Genomic DNA, 22,960 nt, shown 5'->3' with positions numbered 1-22,960 from the left:
TGGGTTGAAGACATGTATTTTTCAGTACCTGCATGTAAAAGTTCTCCAAGTTGCATCATAAATATAATCAGCAGATGCTCTTCTAGGTACTAGGAGAACATTAGGGACCTGTTGTAAGTGGCCTATGGACAGCTGTTCCCACTCAACTTCCATGTAGTTTAATATAATCAATCCCATACTGAGCCTTGAATCAAAATATTGAGTGATGATGCTATGGACAAAGGTCAAAAAACCATAGCCTATGCCAGGGAGTTATCCAGGTCACATTTACCCCCTCCATTGTCATCTTCATCAGTAACCCTAGATATTGGTAGGAAGACAAGGAGTCCCTTCAACCATGCCATCTACTTGCTCCACTTGTGAAAAATTGTTCCTAGAAAAGAATCTCTGGAGCTTGGTGTTGTGAGGAAATGCCAAAATGCCCACTAGAAGCATTCTAAACCTCTTGGTAATGTCTTCAAAGATGAGCTTGCAGAGACCATTCCATATTGATGATGGAGACAGTCTACTTCCAGATTGCAGGTTTTCTGAATATGTTTTGCTGATAGGGGAAACAAGTATTTTCTGTCCCAAATGAAGTTTAATCAGGGCTTTTTTTCTGGGAAAAGAGGTGGTGGAACTCAGTGGTGGAACTCAGTACCGCAGAATGACATCACTTTGGGTCAGCTGGAACAAGGGGGGAGTTTGTAAAAGTTTAAATCGCCCTAGGTGAAAATGGTCACATGGGCGGTGGCCCCGCCCCCGATCTCCAGACAGAGGGGAGTTTAGATGTCTCTCTGCGCCACTCCCAGGTGGGGCCACCGGCCATGTGATCATTTTCAAGAGGTGCCAGAACTCCGTTCCATCGCTTTCCATCTGAAAAAAAGCCCTGAGTTTAATGCTTCCTGCTGGAGTTTCCTAGATTTTGTTCTGCCTTGTTCTGCCCTCATCTTCACCCAGTTTATGCTGTGGGTTTTGTCAGTCAAGGACCACAGGCCGTGCATGGACAACTCCTGCCAGTGAACTACTGGAAGTTGCTTGCCCAGCAACGTTTTCATGACCTCAGCTGATGTAGGTGGCAAGAGTGAGCAACAAATCTCCTTTTTCTTTATTTTTTTAAGGGTGCCCATGTCTGAGCAGGTGAGAGAAAATGAGACAGAAATAATGTAGAAAATACACTACAGCAATGTTTAGCCAGAGCTCCTACAAACACTCTGCTCTTCAAATCGAGGCAAGAAACAAACTGGCTGAATGGGATACTCGCCACCACTACCACCACACTGAAGACAGGAAGAGCTCCATATCAGATGGGAGGAATCACACATCAATAACTAAGGAAATCCTACATCTTCGAGAGAAAATGCTGAGATGTGTTCTGTAGTAGGCATATAATGTAGCTAGCTCTCATTAGGTAGTGAAGCAGAAGCAAGTGCCTCAGTAGTTATTGTCTGAAACATTCTTGCAATGATGAATTTCTGTTTCCTTACCAATCTTTACCAGGTGTGCTACTGGTGAAGCATGGCAGGAAATCATGCTGGCATGCCTCCCCGATAAGAAATGTGACCCCGATTCCTTGGAACCAAACAACTCTACTGAAGATGAGTATTCCTGTGGAAGCAGCTTTGCCATCTTTTATTTCATTAGTTTCTACATGCTTTGTGCCTTTCTGGTGAGTATCTGTTGGCCTTTAAAGTGGACTTACCTTCTTCATGCATAGAAAAATATAGTTACTCTTAGATGGCATACACTGCCCAAAGGAGATATCTAATGGTTTCCTAAAATTATTGAAATGCCATGCTTCAAACTCAACACATTAGCTTCCACACGGATAGCTTATCATCCATTTATGATAATAATACAGATGAGTTCTTTGAGTCTTTTCCTTAGATGGTGGAGCTGTACCAAGACTCCCCTTTATAACCCACTAACCAAAATCTTCTCTAATTTAACAGCCCCAACTGTTACTGCAACATAGAGTAGAATTTCCACAAATGCAAAATGCTAGGGCTGATAATTATTCAGAACTCTAAAATGATTGTGATTCTGAAAATTCGATATAAAACACTCGTGTGCAGAACATTGGTGGAATTATGAGATTCTACACCACTCTTCTGAAGCTACCAAACTCACAAAAAGAACCAGGCTGGGGTGGGGTCCTCATTTTCCCCTTCTGTGTGACTCCGTATGTTAGTATTGAAATAAACTGTATGCATATTATTGAATTTATTATGAGCTCCCTCGTAGCCATTTCAATAGCACAGTGTGCTTTGGAGCTCAGTAATTCTTCCATGTTCTATATTTTCAGACATATATGTCAGAATTTAAATGAGTCACGCTGTATATTATCAGCTGAAAGTTGTTGATGCCAGAAACATGATCAAATCAAAATATCACCAGACTTTGTTAGCAAATTCTGAACTGTGGCTGAGAGGCAGTTCTAGCTAACTTGCTGTCATAAGGACAGGGATTTTAAAGATAATCATTGAAGTTGGAACCTACTTGTATGCAACAAAGCTTTCTTCTTGGCAAGACAAATATTTGAGAGGATGGGGGATGAGAGTAGAAAAATTGACTAACAGCACTTAAAGCCAAATGAGTAGGCTTTATTATATCTGTACTAATAAAAGTAAGGATTGCTAATCAAGCCTTCCATGTGTGCTGAGGAGATTATGGAAAGAAAGCAGCAGAGAGACAAAGGAATAGAGAGTTAGGTTCGTGTGACTAGAGGACCGGGTTAATATAGACAGGTCCGGCACCAGGGTTTCTGGCGCCTGAGGCTGGGGGGGGGGAGCTTCAGGACTGCTCCTGGCCCCGTGCACGCACGCACCCGGACTGCACGGCGATGGGCAGCGGGCGGCTGGGCTGGGAAGGCTGCCAGCCCAGCCAGGCACAGTGGGTGGCTGAGGAGGCGTGCGTGCATCCTCCCAGTTCTCCCACTCTGTTGCTGCACGCACCGCCCTGGACGCCTACCGCGCCTGGCCCACGGCTGCTGCTCCCGGATGGGGGCACATGTTGGCGGCAGCAGCAGCGCGGGAGAGGTGGGAGGCTGCAGTAGCTGCAGGCCAGGTGTGGCAGGCAGCCAGGGCAGCACGTAGGCAGCTTCCTATCCCTCCCAGTCAGCTGCCTGCGTGCTGCTGCTGCCAGCTTCGCAGCGCGCGCCATGGGCCCCGGCCCCGGCACCCCCTCTGGCGCCTCAGTGCTGGAGGCGGTCGCCAGGCTTGCCTCAATGGAGGCGCCGGCCCTGAATACAGTGAGAAGAGCTGAGGATGTAGCAAACATGAAGCCCAGAAGGACTGCTCTGGGAAATTTTGAAGTTCTTTGTTGGTTTATGGTCTCCAGTAACAATAAATGTACGATATGTATAAACAGTTTAAAAAGTGTATTTGTTAATAGTGTTAACATAATTAACTGTAGAGAATTATTATTTTTCTTGGATATAGCAAGAGGTTGATTTGTTTGTAAGAAAATATAGACTGTCCATTGTTCTTTAATCTATCTTTGTGTATAACAATGATTACTGTCAGATCAAGCGCAAACTGATTTTTACATTAGAAAGAACTGTGGACATGTTATCTGTTGATAATATAGATAAGATCCAACAGCATGGAAAGCCTTAATGCAGGGTTCCCCAATGACGTGCCCATAGGTGCCATAGTGTTAGTACTTTCCATGGTATCCACCAAGCTTTTCAGAAAGTGCTTAGGTTACTGGAATTGGTGTCCTTGCGAATACGGGGAATTACACGGAGTCCTAGGAAATTAGCCACAGGTTAGAATAGATTGAGGAGTTGGGAAACAATTACCATCAGAGGAGTAGTCCGCGGAGGAAGAAGGCTTCAATTGTCCTGCATCTTCAGCCAGAGAGTAAGGCTCAGAGAGAGAGACTCTCTCTGAGGGCACTACACTTGGATCCCAATAAGCATGTACAATTTGAGTGAGGCAAATTGTACATGCCCTAGGGCATAGAGCTGGACAGTACTTCAGCCATTGAGACAAAGGACCTTAGGGTTGTCTCCTGGAACGGACAAAAGGTTTGAGTACCTTGATTGGCACTGACAGAGTGTGACAAAGGAATTAGATTCGTTGCTCTTGGTATTTCACAAAGAAACAGCAGCTAATTAAATGTTCCTGGAGCTTGGCTAATGAATTCAGAGTTTTGATTAAATGTTCCCAGGAAGAGTTTCAAACTTATCAGAGCTGATTGATGGCCCTCTATTGCAGGGTAGGACGTAATCAATGGGAAGAGGGGCGTGTGGAATGTTCAGGGTGGTGACTCATGAGCACCTTTACTGTCAAAGATAGCACATTCCGCAGCGAAGGGAGTCATGAGCCAATCATGCCCAGTGGCTCAACTTTTAAAAGGGCGGAGGCCGGGCTGACTGCTCACAGTAATGGCTAGTGTAAGGCAGAGCTTGTTATAAACTGCCCTCATTCAAATGAATGGAAGAATCAGGAAGACAGTTGAGTGTGTATCTGAGCTTTCCTTAGTCAGTGTGGGTTGATTCCACCAATAGGCTTTTGTTACTTTTATTTCCCCTTCTCTTTCTGCTTCCTTTCCCCTTCTGTTGTTCTTTTTCAAAGTGAGGAGGGAGGTATCATGATTGGCTCCACCTCCTGTGGCAGCCATTTTGTATTTGACTCCATCTCTTGAGGTAGCCATTTTGGGATGGCACTCATCACCTCGTCCTTGCCTTACTGCATATCTGTTTTGAATGACAAGACATTGGCTTGTCTAAAGATATTACAGAAAACATTTAGCTAAATGTTTCAGTATAAGACTACAAAGGAAATACTGGTCATGTGACTTACAGTGCAATCTGTAAGGATCCTACCAAGGAATTACAAAAGATTCCACTGGATGGTTTTTTGAAGCTTTATTGTAAGACCTATTGTCATGATATTATGAAGGCTTTGTTAGGAATAAGGCACAGGAAAAAACAGTCACACATATATTCAGAGATAACGAGTGTTCTCCCCTTTTGGGGGATGGGAATTCAGGCTTAGAGACTCAAGGCCAATCGGCCAGGCTTTCAGCTGCACAACCTTGAAAGAGAAACCTATTGCACCATCCCTCACCTTTGGGACAGATGGCAGATGTCAACATCCTGACATCTTCTGCCACCCCAAAAATCAATTCCCCCCAGGTTTCTGAGGATATTTTTTGTGAACATCTTTTAAGAGCCTAGGTGCTCTTCAATGTTTTTTCTATAATCTCCCATTTATTTGCAATGTCAGCCCACCATTGCTGTAAGTCCCCCCACCCCTGCTTTTTCCATAGCACCTTGGTCCAGCAAGGGCATGGGTTTTCCTTCAAACCCCTGAGTTGCTTTAAAAGGGGGGGGGGGTTCCAATAGAACTGTGTACACTGTTGTTGTAACAGTATTCAGCAAACAATATGGACAAAGTGAAAGAACAAATCAAGTGTTGGAGCAATTTTTAAGATGTTACATCAATTACCAACAAGATAATTGGATGGATGTCTTAAACTCTTAGGAAGGTCCAGCTCCAGCTAAGGTTACTTAGAAGTACATCGTACTGTATTCAGTGGGGCTTTCTCCTAGATAAGTATGTACAAGATTGCACCATAAGTCTAAACTGTGTTCAATGTTTATCCAAAGAAGCAATTTTTAAAAATTTATTGGAAAGGGGAGACTTCAGATAGGCTAGTTATGTTAAAAACAAGATTAATGAGAAAAAATTAAAAGATTTCTATCTTATCCCAGACCAATAGATGAGTTCGCTAAATACTTAGGAGCAGGGCTTTTTTTCTGGGAAAAGAGGTGGTGGAACTCAGTGGGTTGCCCTTGGAGAAAATGGTCACATTGCTGGTGGCCCTACCCCCCTGATCTCCAGACAGAGGGGAGTTTAGATTGCAATCTAAACTCCCTTCTGTATGGAGATCAGGGGGCAGAGCCACCAGCCATGTGACCGTTTTCAAGAGGTTCCGGAACTCCGTTCCACTGCATTCCAGCTGAAAAAAAGCCCTGCTTAGGAGAAATAAATTTTAATAACAACATTTGATTTATATACCATCCTTCAGGACAACTTAACATCCATTCAGAGCGGTTTACAAAGTGTGTTATTATTATCCCCACAACAACTGCTCTGTTTTCCCTCCCCTGAATTAGGGCCAAACTACACCCAACACATGTTGGATCATGGGTGCATGGCTAGACTCAGCAAGACAGATATCAGGGGAACTCACCTTAAAAGCCACTTGTTAACTGAGTGCTGGGAGGGAGGAGAAAGAACTAATTTCCCTTGTGTCCAGTTTTCGCCAGAACAAATGGCAACAGGGGCTTTTTGCTCATTTTCTCTGGCTCCATGTGCCAAAAAAGGGGAGACCCTGCTCCCACTGTTTCCACTGATGAAAAAACAGAACAGAAAGAAATCAGAAGCTCCTCCTCCCTCACAGAACCAAGTAAACAATTGCTATTTCTGGTGAGTTCTCCCATTATATGTCTGACTGCGGGTCAGGTCATGTACCTTTGACCAACACTTGCTGGGCTACGTATTATGTAGTTACACCCTGAGCCACTTAAAACAGCTTGGTTGAAAAGACTAGTCCTAAGATTATTTTGCACATGCTGATGCACCAAAAAAAAGAGAAGCCACCAAACAGTTGATATTTGCTGAAGAGTACATTATTATCTGTACAGTGGCAACCACGCATTGCCTAATTTTTTGGAAGTATAGAGGACAAAGAAAATTTTCTTTGTCAGAAATGTATTTCATACTCTGGCCCTCTAAAACCTTCTATATCTCTTGACATTAAGTGGTTCAGCTGCAAATCAGCACTCTACTGGTTCAAATCTTGCTACTGCTATGAGCTCAGTAGGTGGCCTTGGGTAAGCCACTCCACTCAGCCCCAGCTCCCCAGCTGTATTGTGGGGATAATAATTACACTACCTTGTTCATCGCTCTGGGTGTCTAGAAGAGCAGTATATAAGCACAGTTGTTATTATTATTTCAGGATATAATACAACCAGCAGTTTGCCTAATGATTTGTTCTAGGAAAAATTTGAGATCTACCATTCTCGAAAATACACTTTTTGTTGTTATGCTTTGGAAACTCAACTATATTCCATATGGACTGAAAATATGCATAGATGAATAAAGATGGTAGATATTCAAAACACAGATGAGAATACAAAGAAATTACTTCCTAGAAAAGGCTGCTCAGAAAGTAAATTACCAGGCAATAAAATGGTGCTATGACCTGCAGGCTCAACTTTATAGGGTTATGAATGAAGATGGGACTTGTCCCTCTCACTGTTTATGTTCCTGATTCAGTTAACAAGTTTATAAACTGTTCATGTATTTAAAAATTGCCATAATCAAAAATGAGTAAGTATAACATGAGCATATGTTTAGGAAAAAATGCTTCACAGTACAGTTTGATAATGATGAATATAATTAATATGCATAACACTTTTTTTTCAAGATAACACTGTCACAGAGGAAAAAAACTGTCCTAGACATCTAGAACCATATTCAATATTCTTATTCCCAGCAAGGAGGATAGTAGGCAATTAATGTGACATGCAGGGAAGACAATACAGGGACAATGTAGGGAGCCCCAAGATTCCCTCAAGTCAGTTCTGGGAAAGGCAGAAACATATATTATGTCTCTTCCCTACCCCACCAAAATGCTGTTGCTTCATTTATGTTATTACCTGATTCTCTAAGCATGAAGAAATGCCTGAATATGTAAAAAATAAGCCAAATGGCTTTTTAATACATCAGATTATTGGGTTATCTGGACCTAACTTTCCAATGTCCAGTATAAAAAGCATCTCTGCTTGATATGACTACTGTTGTGCACTAAGAGATGCATCAGATAAGGTTATATGTTATTTTGTAGTGTTACACATTGGTCTCTTTAGTGTGGCTGGAGTCCTGATCATATCCAATTCACAGGAATGAATTTGTGTGTGACCATGTTCAAATTAGATTTTTAAACAACAGATTTCTGGGGTCAAAAACTCAGATCCTGAATTCTGCATGAAAAGGAATTTGAAGCACTGAGGATTCTGACATGGAATTCTTTCTCTCCATTAATATTTCTTCTGTTGTTTGTAGATCATTAATCTTTTTGTAGCTGTAATCATGGATAACTTTGACTACCTGACACGGGACTGGTCAATTCTTGGACCTCATCACCTGGATGAGTTTAAACGGATCTGGGCTGAATATGATCCTGAAGCTAAGTACGTTCTCAGAAACATGTTTTGGAGAGAAAAACTTACACAGTGCCATTTGATCTCCCCAGGGAATTTTTAAAATAAATTGTTGTTAAATTTCCATTTCTGAGCTTCTGGGCCAGCAAGCAAGGGGAGGAGAAGTGGGGGTTACTGCTGTCCTTGCCTCTGAAGCCAGCCCTGCCATTCCTCTTTGAGTGGGAGAGAAGGACCAGAAGCCACCAATGCTTCCCATTATGTAAGCAAGATGGGTGAGCAGGCAACCAAGGAATGGGTGAGCCACAACAGTGGTGTTGCCAGCAGGCAGGTGACTCAGTAAGTTACTGGCCTGATGGACAAGTTAGGGGAGAGGGAAGGAAGGAAAAAGGGACAGACAAAAGGGTGGGGGAAGGGAGAAAGAATGAATGTATGAAAGAAGGCAGAGGGAGAAAGCGAGAGAAAGAACATGTGAGAGAAGGGATGAGTAGAGATTGGGAGAAGCAAAGGCAGAGGGGGAATGGGCAGGTTCCCACTTGTATAGTGTAATAAGTGGAAACTGAAGCTGCCAAACTGTCCTTTTGCTCTAGCAATACAGATCTCTTGTAGATTTGATTGGCAACATGGCACTAAGTGCCATCCTAAGAAGACTTTCCAGGGAGTAAGACCCACTGAATAGACCTGATTGCAGTAATAAAAATGATGCACCTGATCACAACTGCTACTACAGCACGTCAACAAAACAGACTCAAGGAGAATACAAAATCCAAATATAGTCTCTGTCCTCAAAACTGTGTATTTTAATTTATCCTAATTTGGGTTGTCCTGTTATCTCATATCAAGCATGTTTAGAATAGCTACAAGTATAATTCTATAGTCTTTTATAAAGATACTTGCAGTTTTCATTAATCCAGAAAAAATTACTCCCAGAGATTACCAGGAGTAAAATTATAATCCTAGCCTCCCTGGACCAGGAGAGATTTTACCTGGTATCCTGTTTTATCCCAACGATATTTCCAATACGCTTTTCTTCCCTTCAGCATCATAATGGATACACTGTACTATGCATGGTATATATCCCATAGAAATAGGGCAGAGGAAGAATCAAATGAAGTTTTTATGGCTCAAATGAAGTCTCCATGGATCTTCTCACTAAATAAACCAAAGAAACTAGTGAGGAATCTTGAATTTGGAAGAAGGAACATCAGTACTTTGAACTATGTACGTAACATCTGGGAATGTACTTCAGTTAGTTCACCTTGATTAGCTACTCCTGTAAAAGAAATTTGGAGTCCCCTTGAGATCTGATTCCATGTTTTATTAGTTGCTCTCTGTGTTATTCATCACATCCTTTTCCTGTATAATCTGTGTAATTTGTCATTCTATACAGGGTTTTTGAGTGGAAGGGGATAACCTGAATTTATTTGGGTTTTTCATTATTTACAAAAAGAAATCATAGAAATATATATTACCTCTCCTTGTGAACCTCAAGTGTAACTATTTTATGCAGTTTTAGGTGACTCACAATGCTGGTCTGTAGTAGAATAGCAGGATTTGAGTCCAGTGACATCTTAGAAACCAACAAGATTTTTCAAAAGCTTACACCCTGAAAATCTTGTTGGTTTCTAAGGTGACACTGAGGTGTCTGAAGAAGGACTTTTCATCTGTATGAGGCCAGTTATTGGCAATGCATACATATCCATACCAGGGCAAAAACGTCAGTTTTCAAGTAAAAATCTGTATACTGAATCAAATTAACACAATTATATACTCACATTCAAAATCATCTATAAATGGTTATTTTCTTTCCCACACTAGGTTCATTGTTGAGCCACTCTCACCATTAGGAAATTTCTTCTAAAATTCAACCAAAAATATACCCTCCTGTAACTTAAGACCATTATACACTCACGGGTTAACACACCATTTCCGAGGAGTCGCCATGATCACAACAGATTCAGCTTGGCACCCATGCGTTTCACACTGTCCAAGAAGTTTCAAATTGGTGTCCTGCATTTTGTTTCACATTTGCTTTGAAGCCCCAGTTTTGTTCCGGGCGTTGTGGGCTTTGGAATTCACATCACCTTTTTTTTTTTGAAAAAGTTTGCACATAAGTTGTGACGTTACCACTTGAAACCCCAACCCTCCCTAGGCACATCAATACTACATCTGTGTGTGGCCATTTTCACACTCTAACTTTTCACATTTGAAAACAGCGCCAAGGGGTGTTGAGAGCTGACTTTTTTGGAGAAAGACTCCCCATGCTTGTTTGAACAGCATTTTTAAGGCCATCATTATCATTTATATTGAGTGTTAAAAATCAAAAGAGAAACATGTCCAAATGTTCAAATGAACAAAAGTGGTTCTTTGCAGAGCCAGAAAATGTATCTACTGGTGGTGATTTCCTGTGGCACCTTTTTCCCAAACAGCAGTAACGTAAGAGCGTTGCTTCCTGTCCATTGATAAAAATAAGATGCACAACGCTGAAACGTTACTGTCCTTTAGAAATACCAAAACAAATTACAGAAAAGGCAGACGGGGTGTTGAGGAGGGTAGGTTTTATTAGATCCACACAGACTAATCAGCTCAAGGAAAAGAAGAGGTTGGTGTAGAGAAGCAAACAGCTCAAATGTGATGAGGAAGCTTAAGAGGAAGCTGTGGCAGCAGGATGCAGGGGCAGAGGTAGGCGCAAGGATGGAAGTCAGAAGAGAGGAGAGGCTGAGCAGAGACCTTGCCGAAGGGAGCGTCCCCCATGCCCCTTGCTCATTACCAGCCTTCTGCCTTGCTTCACTCCGGGCTGCAGATAATCCCCAGTTTAAAAACTCACCGAGATTTGGCAAGGGCAAGAGGCAGCTAAGCAAAGATTAAAGTTGGCTCAACCCCAGATCACGTACTGAGCGCCTCACGCACTGCACCGCCGAAACCCTCCCCCCCACTGCCTGGGCCCGCTAAGCCAAGCCCAAGTTCTTCAGGGGCGTCGCTTGGATGGAGGCACTGGGGCGCAGAGGGTGAGCACACACACTTGCAACCTGTGACCCCGGCCCTGCCCACCTCCCTCCCACTTGTGCTCTGCTTTCCCTGCTCGAGCCTGGCCAGGCGGGCACCCGGCTCCCTGCTTCCAGCCAGCCGGGTGGACCAGGGACACTTTGCCGCACTGCTACCAAACACTGAGATGTTTAAAAGGGGCAGACAAAGCAGTTGGGGAGCTGAGGAGAGTGGGTGTGGTCAGATCCACACAAACCAATCAACTCCCGAGGAAAAAGAGAAGAGGGGGAGAGAAGCAAAAAGAGGACAAAAGTGTTCACACTGGCATTAATCGGGCCAGCCGTGAGATGGCAGCGGGTTCAAAATAACTTCGCGGTATGTCCTCAGGGGGAAAAATCGGGGATACCATGGACTAAGAGCAGCACAGCGTCCCATGACTAGCTTGCAAGTGTGAAACGTCTGCAAACTTGGGATGCAAAACAGGTACAGAAACGCTTTAAAGTAAGAGTGTGAAAGGTATCCTAGTCTGGCCTTCTGTAGCAAAAGAAAGCAAGGCTCTGCCTTCTTTCGCATGACAGCCTTTCAGATTATCATAATAATGTTTGCCTCAGTCTTCTCTCCCCCAGGCTAAACCCATCCAGTTCCTTCAGTTCTTTCTTCACAAGGAATATTTTCCAAACCCTCCTCCCCATCCTCTAAATCTGTTCTATTTTGTCTGTGTTCACACTTGTCCTAGCAGGACCGAACACTGGAGATGTTTTTGCTAATGTCTGAGGTTATCAGAAACCAGCAGTAACTACATGAAACTTGGAGGTATAGTAATAGAGGCAAACTAGCCATATAGAAACAACCTCAACAGGGGTTTATTTTTAATTCAGACCATTTAATAAAATGTATTTTAAACTCTATGTGACAGCTCCCTTTTGCACTTTCTCCCATAGGGGACGCATCAAACACCTAGATGTGGTGACACTCCTGCGTCGGATACAGCCTCCACTAGGCTTTGGCAAGCTCTGCCCGCATCGAGTGGCTTGTAAAGTAAGGCAGTGGTTCCCAAAAGTTTTCCTAAAGAGATGTGCCAATAGAATTTAGTATTTGTTTTGAAACCTATTTGATCCAAGTGTAAGCCCCTGTTTTTAAAAAGCCTTAGATAACAATTTTAAGCAGGAGTTTGTGGCATCTTAAAGACTAACAAAATTTATTCTAGCATAAATTAGCCTGTAAGGTGTTACTGGACTCCTGTTTAATTTTGCTACAAGGGACTAACATGGCTAGCCCGTTGGAATTAGAAATCAGTTGCACTTAGTGTTTAAGTGCTTGAACAACACTGACAGTGTTGATTTACCAGCAATTTTTATCTCTTTAATATTGATATAAATCTGGACAGGAACTTCTGGGGCATATCTCTTAGCTGCTATGCCCTGGTTCACCTCCCCCCGCCCTCCCAAATCCACATACATGTGTGTGCTGGGAGGGTAGGCTGTCAGGAAAGCAAAATCAGTTTGCTTACTTGTAACTGTTTTTCTTCTACACCGAGGGGTTTGACACCTGTGCAGAGGCTATGATTCAGAAATGTCTTCAGCTAGGATTTAAGCATGAACGGTCTCCATCCCTCAGAAGCACACCTTCAAACCAAGACTCACACTTTTGTAATTCAGTTCCTTCCAGAACATTTAAAGAAGCAGCTGCTGTGCATAAGGTAGAATGTAAATGCACAGATGACTGCTATCCTGATCAAGGCGGAGTTCTAGGAATCAAGCTACTGCAGCTGGAGCCAACATGTAGCACGGATGTTGTTTCAGCAAAAGCTGAAAGTGAAATAAGGCCTTAAATACTCTTTCAAGAAAGTGGAGATATGGGCCTCTCCCCTCCAGGAGCAGGCTGCCAGTATTTACAGGTTCTGTGCTGGGGTTATGGCAATGAGTACTGCAACAGGGTTGAGGTGGTTCAGGATTCTGAGAAGCTTGAGGATGGGTGAGAGACTTGGGGTGGAGAGTTCAGGTCCAAGTCTAAGTCAAAAGGTAGGCCAGTATCCCAGGGTGAATGGGGTGACTCAGCATCTTGGGGCTCTTCCTGCCCATCAAAGGAGCCTCCTGGAGCTGTCTCAACTGCCTCCTTCTGCAGTGGTGGTAGTGGCCCAGCTGCCTCCTCCAAGTCTTCAGCATCTTTGCCTGATGAGGAGGAGTCTGTACTCTGGCCCATGACAACCACCTGAAGAACAGTTACAGGTAGTGTTTTTACTTCTTTGAAGTCTCTGTGCATCATGCTGATAGTTGTAGGCTAACCAGTTGATGTACCTGGAGGTGGATGCAGGTGTTTCAGGAGAAAAATGTATTGTGAACAGCTCATCTGAACAAAACATCCACCCTCACCTGTACATCTAAGTCATAGTGATGGACAAATGTAGAGATAGCTGTGCTCAAGCAGCTGCTCTGCACAGTTCTGGGAGTAAAATGCTACATTAAAAAGCTGAAGATGTTGCTCTTAGAAAACATTCTCTAAGTGTCTCTGGGAGAGGCTTTTTAGCTAGGTCACAGCAAAGTTGGATAATTTGCACAATCCAGTGATTGAATCTCTGTGATGAAACTAGTTTCCCATTCTTTGGGCCAGAATAGCAGGTGAACAATCTGGCTTCTTGAACAATGCTTTTAGAACAATGCTGTCCTGTCCAGATAAAATGAAATGACTCTTTTAATATCCAGAGTGTACAGAACATGCTCCACATCAGAAGTGAGAGATGGGAAATACTCAGTCTTGGTCCAAGTGGAAATCTGAGAATATCTTGGGTAGGAAAAAATGTCTAGTCTCAGGACCACCTTATCTTGGAGAAAACTGATGTATGATGGGTCGGATCCTGATGGAAAGAGTTCAGATACCCTTCTGGTTAAACAGACTGCAGTCTAGCAATCAGATGGAAATCACCTGTAGCTTAAGGGGCTTGCCCATCAATTCTGTTATGGTTGGATATACTGGAGGGTAGATCTGTACAAGACTCCAGAAAAACTATTTCACCATCAGTGTTGGAAAAGCAACCATCCTTGTAACAGATGCCTAGAAATGAAGATGGCAACCAGATGTACTCTGAGCAATGGATGTTTCCATCCTAAAGACTGAAGATGGAGCAGGTACTCTAGGATAGAAGTTAGAGTGCACATAGAAGGATCCCACCCATGTTGGGAAGAGTTGAACCACTTCCTCTTGTATGACCTTCTGGCAGATGGTTTCCTGGCATTGACAAGGGCCTTTTATGAGACTACTTGGCTGACTCCTCCAGGGTATCATGGAGAACCTTGCCTCAGTGTTGAATCAGCAAGTCCTGAACCCATGGCAGACCTCTTAAAACTTTTAGAACCTTGCTTTATTTTGGCTGGCATGGTCAGGATGAAAGCCATGCAATCTCTATCTTCCTGAAGACTTTGATGACAAGGGGGGATAGAGGAATGCATAACGAGGTATCCTGACCAGGACATCAAAAAAGTATCTCCTAGGAAGCAGCCCTCCCCATGTCATTGAGAAGAACTGGTGACCCTTGGTATTGCTCTCCATGATGAACAACTTGTGATTGACCCTAATTATGGTAGATCTGTTTATTTTTTTTTATTTATTTATTTAAAACATTTATTAGCTGCCTTTTTACCTTGCAGGAACTCAGGGTGGCTCACAATATAAATAAAACCACAATCATAATAAAATATGTGTTTATAATCTTGCACTCCTTTGTTACCATACCCTGATGACTTAGGACATCTGTGTGGATGTTGTCTTCCCTGCAACATGGATGGCAGTGTGAATGATGCTCAGTGCATCTCTCCCACAGGCAGCAGGGTAGGCTGTTCCAGGTGTGTGATGCTGTTGCACCTGGCTTGTTTATGAATACATAGTGGCCATGTTGTCAGTGACCACTTATACTACTTTGCCATGCAGCCTGGGAAGGAAGGCACAAAAGAATTTGTACACCCCCAGAAACTAGATGGTTAACATGAAACCTTTTTTCCTGGAGTGAGCAGGGGTAGCTAAAGGAGTCCATGTTACAACAGATGCCCCAAACCCCAGACAGAGGAATCTGTCACCAGAGTTATGTGAGCAGTGGGAGGTACAAATGGCTTACAGTGGTCCATGTTCCTCAGTAGATCCACCAAGAAAAGGGAATGCAAAACTTTGAGAAAGCAACAGTTAAGGTTTATGTTGCAAAGCCCTCCAGGTTAAAAATGTCATAAAAACCATAGAGGTCCTATGCACAGTCTTATCGGGCAAACCACCAAGATGGGGACTGACATTATTTATTTATTTAGAACATTTTCATGCCACCTCTCCAAGAACCTGCCTGAGGTGGATTACAAAATAAAAAATATTAAAAACAAACCATCAAAAGATATTAAAATCCAGCATTAAAAAGCCCCAGTCTAGTATAAAAACATAAAACCATAGACTGTTTAGAACAGTTTCCAGGTGAAAATAGTATTAAAAATCAATCCATTAATTAAAAGCTGGGTGAACAGAAAGATTCTGGCCGGGCCCTAAAAGAAAGTAACGTAGGCACCAAGTGAGCTTCAAGGGGAAGGGCATTCCACAAGCAATGTACCACAACTGAAAAAGCCCTGTCTCTGGTTGCCACTCACCTCACCTCTGAAGGCATAGACACAGAGGGCAGGGCTTGTGAAGCAATCTTAACTAATGGACTGGACAATATGGAAGGAGGCAGTCCTTCAAGAATCCTAGCCCCAAGCTATTTCCAACTTTATAAGTCAGAACCAGCACTTTGAATTGTGCCTGAAAACAAATGGGCAGCGAGTGCAGATCTTTCAGCGCTGGGGGGATACATACAATCCCTGTACCCCAACTCTGACAATAGACTGGCTGCTGCATTTTAGACAAGCTGATGTTTCTGAATCGTTGTCAAAGGCATCCCCACATAAAGTCCATCCCAGTAATTAATTAGACCTAAAACTAACAACAACAACATTAGATTTATATACTGCCCTTCAGGGCAACTGTCTGAATAGCCACTCCCCTGTGGTGAAGTCATTATAGAAATTCATGAGAATATCCCGCCTGTACTGTGGAAGGTAGGCTACAGCCATATATGAGTCCAGTAGGGCTCTAATAAACTGGATGGTTCTGGCCAGGTAAGAGTGCATTTTCTCTCCACTGACATGCAGGCCCAGCAAGGCTAGAATATGCAAAGTTGTTCACACATGTCAGAGAAGGGAGGAATGGGAAGAGACAGTCAGAAGACAGTCATCAATATAGAGAAAGACTGTGATCCCTGGACAATGAAGGTATGATGCAACCACAGCAATGCTCTTGGTGAAGACGATGTACAGGAAGTGAGCATTTTCCATAGCAGAAAACAACAATATTGAGGTTGGATAAAAATATTAAAATAGGAGTCCTTGAGGTCAATAGATATGATCCAGGCTCCCAGCTGCAAGAAGGGCAGAATGGAAGCAAGGTCCACCATCTGCAACTTCTTGGCCTCAATGCAGAAGTTCATGCCCCTGAAATCAAGAAAGAGGCAGAGACTTCCATCCTTCTTGGGAACAGTGACGAATTGAGAGTAGAAATCCAGGCCCCTCTGGAAGGAAGGTATGGGTTCTGTCACCACTTTCTGCAGGATGGAGTCCATCTCTTAATGAAGAATGGGATAGACAGAATCACTCTGGTTGGGGGAAAAGAAGCAAACTCAATTGCATATCCCAGCCTTATGACAGTCAAGGCTCAGTGGCCGGATGTTATCACTTCCCAGGCTGGGAGATGTTGATGGATACAAGTAGTGATGGATTAAGAGAAATTAAACATATCCTCAAAAACTGTGTTTGTAGCTAGAAGATTCTTTTGACTGATTAGGTGAAAACTATGACTTGGATAAAGAAGAGAATGTTGAAATGAAAGGCTTTTTTAAAAAATAAGGCTGTGATGACAAAGAACTACTGACATCTGTGGACTTTGTTGGCTTGGTTCCATGTACGCTGCTTTTGTTTAAAAGAAGTCTGTGTTGTAAGGCCCATGGAACACACAGTTAATCTGAATTTTTAGCCTGTTCTAATATCTCATCCCTTCTGGTGCTAAAAAAACCCCACCCTTTCAAAGTGTCAATTTTCAGATCTGTTACAAGACTGCAGTTAGAGTGAGGTCAAGCACAGCCAGGCATAATGTCTAGGACACACTACTGCAGCCATTATCTTTCCTCCACACATAAATAGCTGACAAGCAAGACATCATGCTTCGTCTCTAAAAATATAGGTGATTTATTTTATGTCTCTAGGGAGTGGTGAAAGAAGAGTGGTGAGAATTTCTCTCACAGAAAGTGGTTGTATCATGTCATGGGGTGGAAACCAACCCTAAGGGTTATGATAAGGCTGGTCCGATTCCCAGTAGTACACTGGAGTCTGGTGTGATGTCAGATACAACCTGGACCTTTCATTTTGAGAAGAGCATTTCATTCAAGAATCAGAAGCAAGTTGGAACCTGGGGTTTCCAGAATGACTCATATGAAAATCAGATGGGGAAGAGCTTTCATCCAAGAAACAGAAGATGAGCAGAGGCATTAATCTCAATGGGGATTCCATCAAGATCCAGCAGGAGACCAAGATCCACAATCCAGAGTATTGATGTAGAAAGCCAGATTGTCAGGTTTAAGACAAGACCTCCAAGACTCATAGGAGGGTTCTCACTATTAAGACAGCAAAGGTGACTCCTATCAAAGAGTTTATTCCACCAGAGCTGATGGCAGGTTTGAAGTACTGAGCATTCTTCTGTCTGACTTTCAAAGATGGAAAGAACTGGGACTGGTGAATTCTCCTGAACTATCAATAAATGGATCCAAAGTGGAATCAATTCTAACTATAGTGTGTTGGTAGGATGTGATGCCAGTACCCAATGGTGTTGACACTGGTGATATGGACACGGGTACATGTGCTGTCAATGTCAAAGTGATATACTGGACTTGATGGCATTTTTTCCTGCTGGGGTTTTACTGATGACTGAGATTGGTCCCACTTTTTTGTCCTTTTTGAAGAAGATGTCCCAGATGTAATTTTTTCTAAACTGCTACTGTCACTTGGGCATTGGAGAAAGGACAAAGACTGATCAAGTCCTTTAGAGCAAAATGGATTGGTGATATCTTCCAAAACCATGAGGGCTTGTTCCTACAGCACCAAAGACATAAAACTCAGTTGTGGCAAGCTTCTTTTGTGAAATGCTGACAGTGTTCACGAGCATCTACTTTGTGCCTGTTTCCCAAACAAAGAAGTCAGGAATCATGTCTGTCAGCAAAAGGAAAATTCATACCACCACATTAGCAGTGGTCTTAAATACCATAGGTGCCTCAGAACCCTGAGGAGAAAAATTCTATACTACGAACATTAAATATAACTAACTACTACTATGAAAAAAAAATTGTTTGAAGAAAGGTCGATCTAAGAAGAAAGAAAATCTCTGGAGAGAATCCCAGTTGTGGTTTCTGTTGTGGGGAATAAAGGAGAATTGAGTAGCAAAGGCATAACTCCTCACCTCAGTCATGCGTTGTTTGAAGCTGTACTTCTGATGTGAGGAAGCTTTCATGCCTAAATCCTCGCTCTAGAAGTTTCCAAATTGCTGGCTCTGCAGCCATCAGTAGTGATGCACTGATACCACAAACAAGTTAGCAGGTAACAAAATGCTCTAAAAGGTCTTATCAGAATTTATAATCAGGGAATAGAGAAGAAGCTGAAGCATAAGTGTTTGTGTGACATTGTCTGTGCAAATGTGATAGTAAGAGGAAAAAAGGAGCCCCTGTAGCTTTAAGAATCAGATGCCCTCAGAGGCTGTTGCTAGGCAACCATAATAGTATTCCAGACTTGGTTTCTGTTAGGAAAAGGCAGGGGGATGGGGCAGGGTCCTTTCCAGAGCTCTTTTGGCCTTTGAAGGAGGACTTGTTGGAACCAGGCCCAGAAGCAACCACTGGGTGACCTGATGCCACATGACTTGCATGACTCACCCAGGCATGACTGCTTGCTACTGTTCAACAGCATTCCCACCCACCCCCCAAGCCAGTCTAGTGTAGTGATTACAGTTTCAGAATAGGATGTGGGAAACCCAGGTGGGAATCACCACTCTGCTGTGGAAGTTCACTGGGTGACTTTGATCTGGTCACATACTCCCAGCCTAATCTACCTCTCGGGGTCATTGTAAGTATAATATGGAGCAAGGAGAATGATATAAGCTGCCTTGGGTCTCCATTGTGGAGAAAGGCAGTATGTAAATGAAACAAATTAATAAATATAGGTGAAGATGAGGGACTGGGAAAAGATAAGTTGTTTAATGAGTTTAAAGGAGAGAAGGACATAGGAAAAGGTGAGCAGATGGAGGCTGCCAGGAGAAGGGAAAGAAATAATGTAGAGAAGTGGATACAGAGAGTGATTCCACACACGTTGGATAATGCACTTCCAGTCCTCTTTATAGATCATTTGGAACGGATTTTTTCATGCGCGGAACAAAAAATCCACCTCAAACGATTGATAAAGTGCACTGAAAGTGCATTATCCAACGTGTGCAGAATTACTCAGAGAAAAGTGAAGTATCCCCCACACAAGCCCTTGCAGATTCTCCACCATACAACTGAGCTTGGCTTAGCTAGCATGCAGCACCACACAACTGTGCCATGGGGGAGAGGCTGCTGGGGTGGGAGTGAAGAGGAAGATGTAGGCAGACAAAAGTGGGTGGGAAGGAGAGAAGGAAGCAGGATAAGGGGGGCTAGGCTATGGGGAGTAGGGAAGAGAAACAGGACATGGTGAAGGAGGGGGAAATGAGATATCTCCTCCAAGTCTTTGCAGGTCCCCCACTTGTCAGTACTAATCACCACTATCACTACTAATAAAAACAACAAATAATAAATAATGGTCCAAGCTAGCCTGACCTTCTCAGAGCTCAAAAGCTAAGCAGGGTCAGCCCTGGCTAATATTGGATGGGATACCACCAAGGAAGTCCAAGGTCACTACGCAGAGGCAGGCAATGGCAAACCACTTCTGTTTGCCTCTTACCTTGAAAACCCTACGGGGATGCTGTAAGTCGGATGTGACTTGACAGCACTTTAGATGCACCATAATAAAAGGTGATTATACTGTTTGTGCTGGGGGAAACGGTCTTTAGGGACAAGATATGCAAAGGTCAGTACTTTTAGAAACCAAGCACAGGAACTTTCAATAATGTCCGTTTGGAACATTTGCTATCCTGGAGTACAGAAACTCAACCTAGGCTCCTTTTTCTTTGCGTTGTATATTCTGGTTATATCCTTTGCTCTTTGGGTTGCAATGATATTTTCTATTAGGAGACAGAAACCAGTTTTAAAGGCATATTAAGAGAGCAGTAACAACAAGGAAGAAAAAGGAGGTGGGGGGAAGACCCCCCACAAACTCAACCCATACAAGCAGGGGGAAAAAGGGGTCAAGTTACAACCTAAAATAAAATATATTCCAAGAGAGTATTTATTATAAATGTGCACAAAATATAGGTTTAAAACAAGTTTAAAACATAAGGCCTGAATGGCAGGCTACATACGTATGCTAAAAATTGCTAAAACATTCTCCATACACAAATGATGGTACAGTTCAATGACCAGCTCAAAGACAGACCATGGTACATGGTATAGACCATGGAACAACACAAAGACCGGCCAGAAGTGTTTCGGCCCTAAGGCCTTCCTCAGTGGTCAATTGTACAATATTTATAATCAAACACACCCACACATTCAGAAACCAATAATGAAATGCTCCTGATGCTTTATCTAAAACTCTTGTATTGTGTGGTAAAATACAAATGTTGCAGCAAACCCAGGACTGCACTCACACCATGCTCTTCATTTGTTATTGTATTCTAAGGTGTGTTTCTTCAATCTGCAGTAGAAATCAAGTGGCCACCCAAATACATTTAAAACCAAACTTGACCCCTTTATTTTCCCCCTGCTTGTTTGGGTTGAGTTGTGGGGGTCTTCCCCGCTACCCCTTTTTCTTCCTTGTTGTTGCTGTACATGGGGGGTGGCATTGACTGAGTACTTTTGTTGTTGATATTCAGACAGCAACCTGCATCTGTGTGGAATGATCATAGATGGGAGAAGTGGAAAAAGACAAGAACTTGAGCTGTAAAGCCCAAAGAGGTCCACGTCAAGTGACTATTTCTTTGCTCCTTAACAAAAAGCCAGCAGCAATATCTGCAGTATCTTTTATCAGTGAATGTGGCCTGTAAATGTTGCTGGGGTGCTTTCAAGCAAATTCAGTCACCATATTCTGTCACAGTGATAGCTGAAACCGTGGTTAGGAAAAGAGAATTATGAATGTCATGGTTATATGCCATGATGTTTATGGCAGCGCATAAGCATACTGACAGAATCCTTGCCTGTATCCTATTGTTTGCTGAGACACTAATACAGTAGAATATCCTATATACACTGTGCTGCACTTTCTTTTGAAAAATAAGGAAATGGTCACTCCTAGAGGCAGTTTGCTGAATTTGATAAACTATTAGGTCACTGAAGAAATAGTCAAGAAAGGAAGTCTTGAAACTGATGAGAGAAAGAAGCATATTAATGAATATTATTCATTTGGTATCAGTATCATATTTTCTTGGTCTTTTCCTTCCCCTGCAGCGTCTTGTCTCCATGAATATGCCACTGAATAGTGATGGGACTGTCATGTTTAATGCTACCCTTTTTGCACTGGTCAGAACAGCACTGAGGATTAAAACAGAAGGTATGACATTTGAGATACAGTACAAAACACAAAGGCCTGAAATATTTGACATGTTTTCTCCTAGCACATACGGGGCATGGGGACAGATGGAAGAAAATGAAGCTGAAAATGCGGTTCAGAATTCTTGTTTCACAAACTTTAATCCAAGTTCAATATTAAACTAAAAAGTTTGCTTTTCAAAGTCAGACTACATTTAACACTTCAAAATATAATTTTTACTTCTGAGTAGGGATGTGCAATTCAGGTTTGGGGGGTAGCTAGAGGACAAGTAGGAGTAGGTCTGCTCCAAATGTGGTGGATTTTGCATGCAAAATGCCACCTCCAGCCTCCTAAAAAGCACCCCTCGTTTTTCCCATAGGGAATAATGGAGACTGGATGTGGCTGGGGCACCTTCTTCGGGGGTGTGGGCCAAGTGAAGTGCTGTTTCAGTTACTGAGTGGAGAGAAAAGATTCAGTCTGGGGAAAGCAGGCAAGCTCTGTGCAGCCTGACCAAGTCTAAGCATTTCAGAGAGAGATATAACCTGTATGGAAATCTGAACTCTGTGTGTCTGAGAGAAACCCATTCATTTTATCTAAAGCAGGCAAACTCTGTGTGCGGCTGGGAGAAAAATCTATGTGTATGTGAGTAAGAAATTGATATCTGAAGCAGGCAAATTGTGTGTTCAGCCTGATAAAGAATGTTTATGAAGATCTGAGTGACTGTGCCTATGAAAAGAAACTTTAAGAACAGATAACATTTTTTGAAACCATCAAGCTTAAGAAATAATATGAAACTGATACGCTTCTTGTAAAAAAAATCTGCCTCTGAGTATTCCAAAATAATTTAAATGTCTCCTATAATAACGTGCCCAAGCATCAGGCTCCTTCGTGGGACTATGTGGCCCTGAGGAAAGGAATTGGATATACAAACAACAGATACTCTGGGATTTTTTTTAAAAAAGCCATAAAATTGCCCCCTGAAGTCCAATCTTCATGAAACTTGGGGACAGGTCCCCTGCAAATTTGGTAACATTCAGCCTTAAAATGATCCCCCTGGACCCCAGGAAAGCCCCGAATCATGTTTCCCATTGGAAACAATGGCCAAATTTTACCAAAT

The 22,960-nt window shown here is 42.7% G+C and overlaps 1 protein-coding gene across 1 annotated transcript in view; it reads left to right on the top strand.

Moving 5' to 3' along the window:
* The window catches only part of CACNA1C (calcium voltage-gated channel subunit alpha1 C), a 681,102-nt gene that overhangs the window by 617,181 nt on the left and 40,961 nt on the right, over positions 1-22,960 (top strand). The window contains exons 37-40 of the mRNA XM_054988003.1: positions 1,480-1,648; positions 8,061-8,188; positions 12,082-12,178; positions 21,762-21,864. Of these exons, the coding sequence (XP_054843978.1) occupies positions 1,480-1,648; positions 8,061-8,188; positions 12,082-12,178; positions 21,762-21,864 (497 nt within the window). The remainder of the gene's footprint in view (positions 1-1,479; positions 1,649-8,060; positions 8,189-12,081; positions 12,179-21,761; positions 21,865-22,960) is intronic.

The sequence above is a fragment of the Eublepharis macularius genome, chromosome 9, assembly GCF_028583425.1.
Source record: "Eublepharis macularius isolate TG4126 chromosome 9, MPM_Emac_v1.0, whole genome shotgun sequence".
Taxonomy (NCBI): domain Eukaryota; kingdom Metazoa; phylum Chordata; class Lepidosauria; order Squamata; family Eublepharidae; genus Eublepharis; species Eublepharis macularius.
Note: the sequence above shows the minus strand (reverse complement) of the source record. Positions and strands in the feature narration are given on the sequence as shown.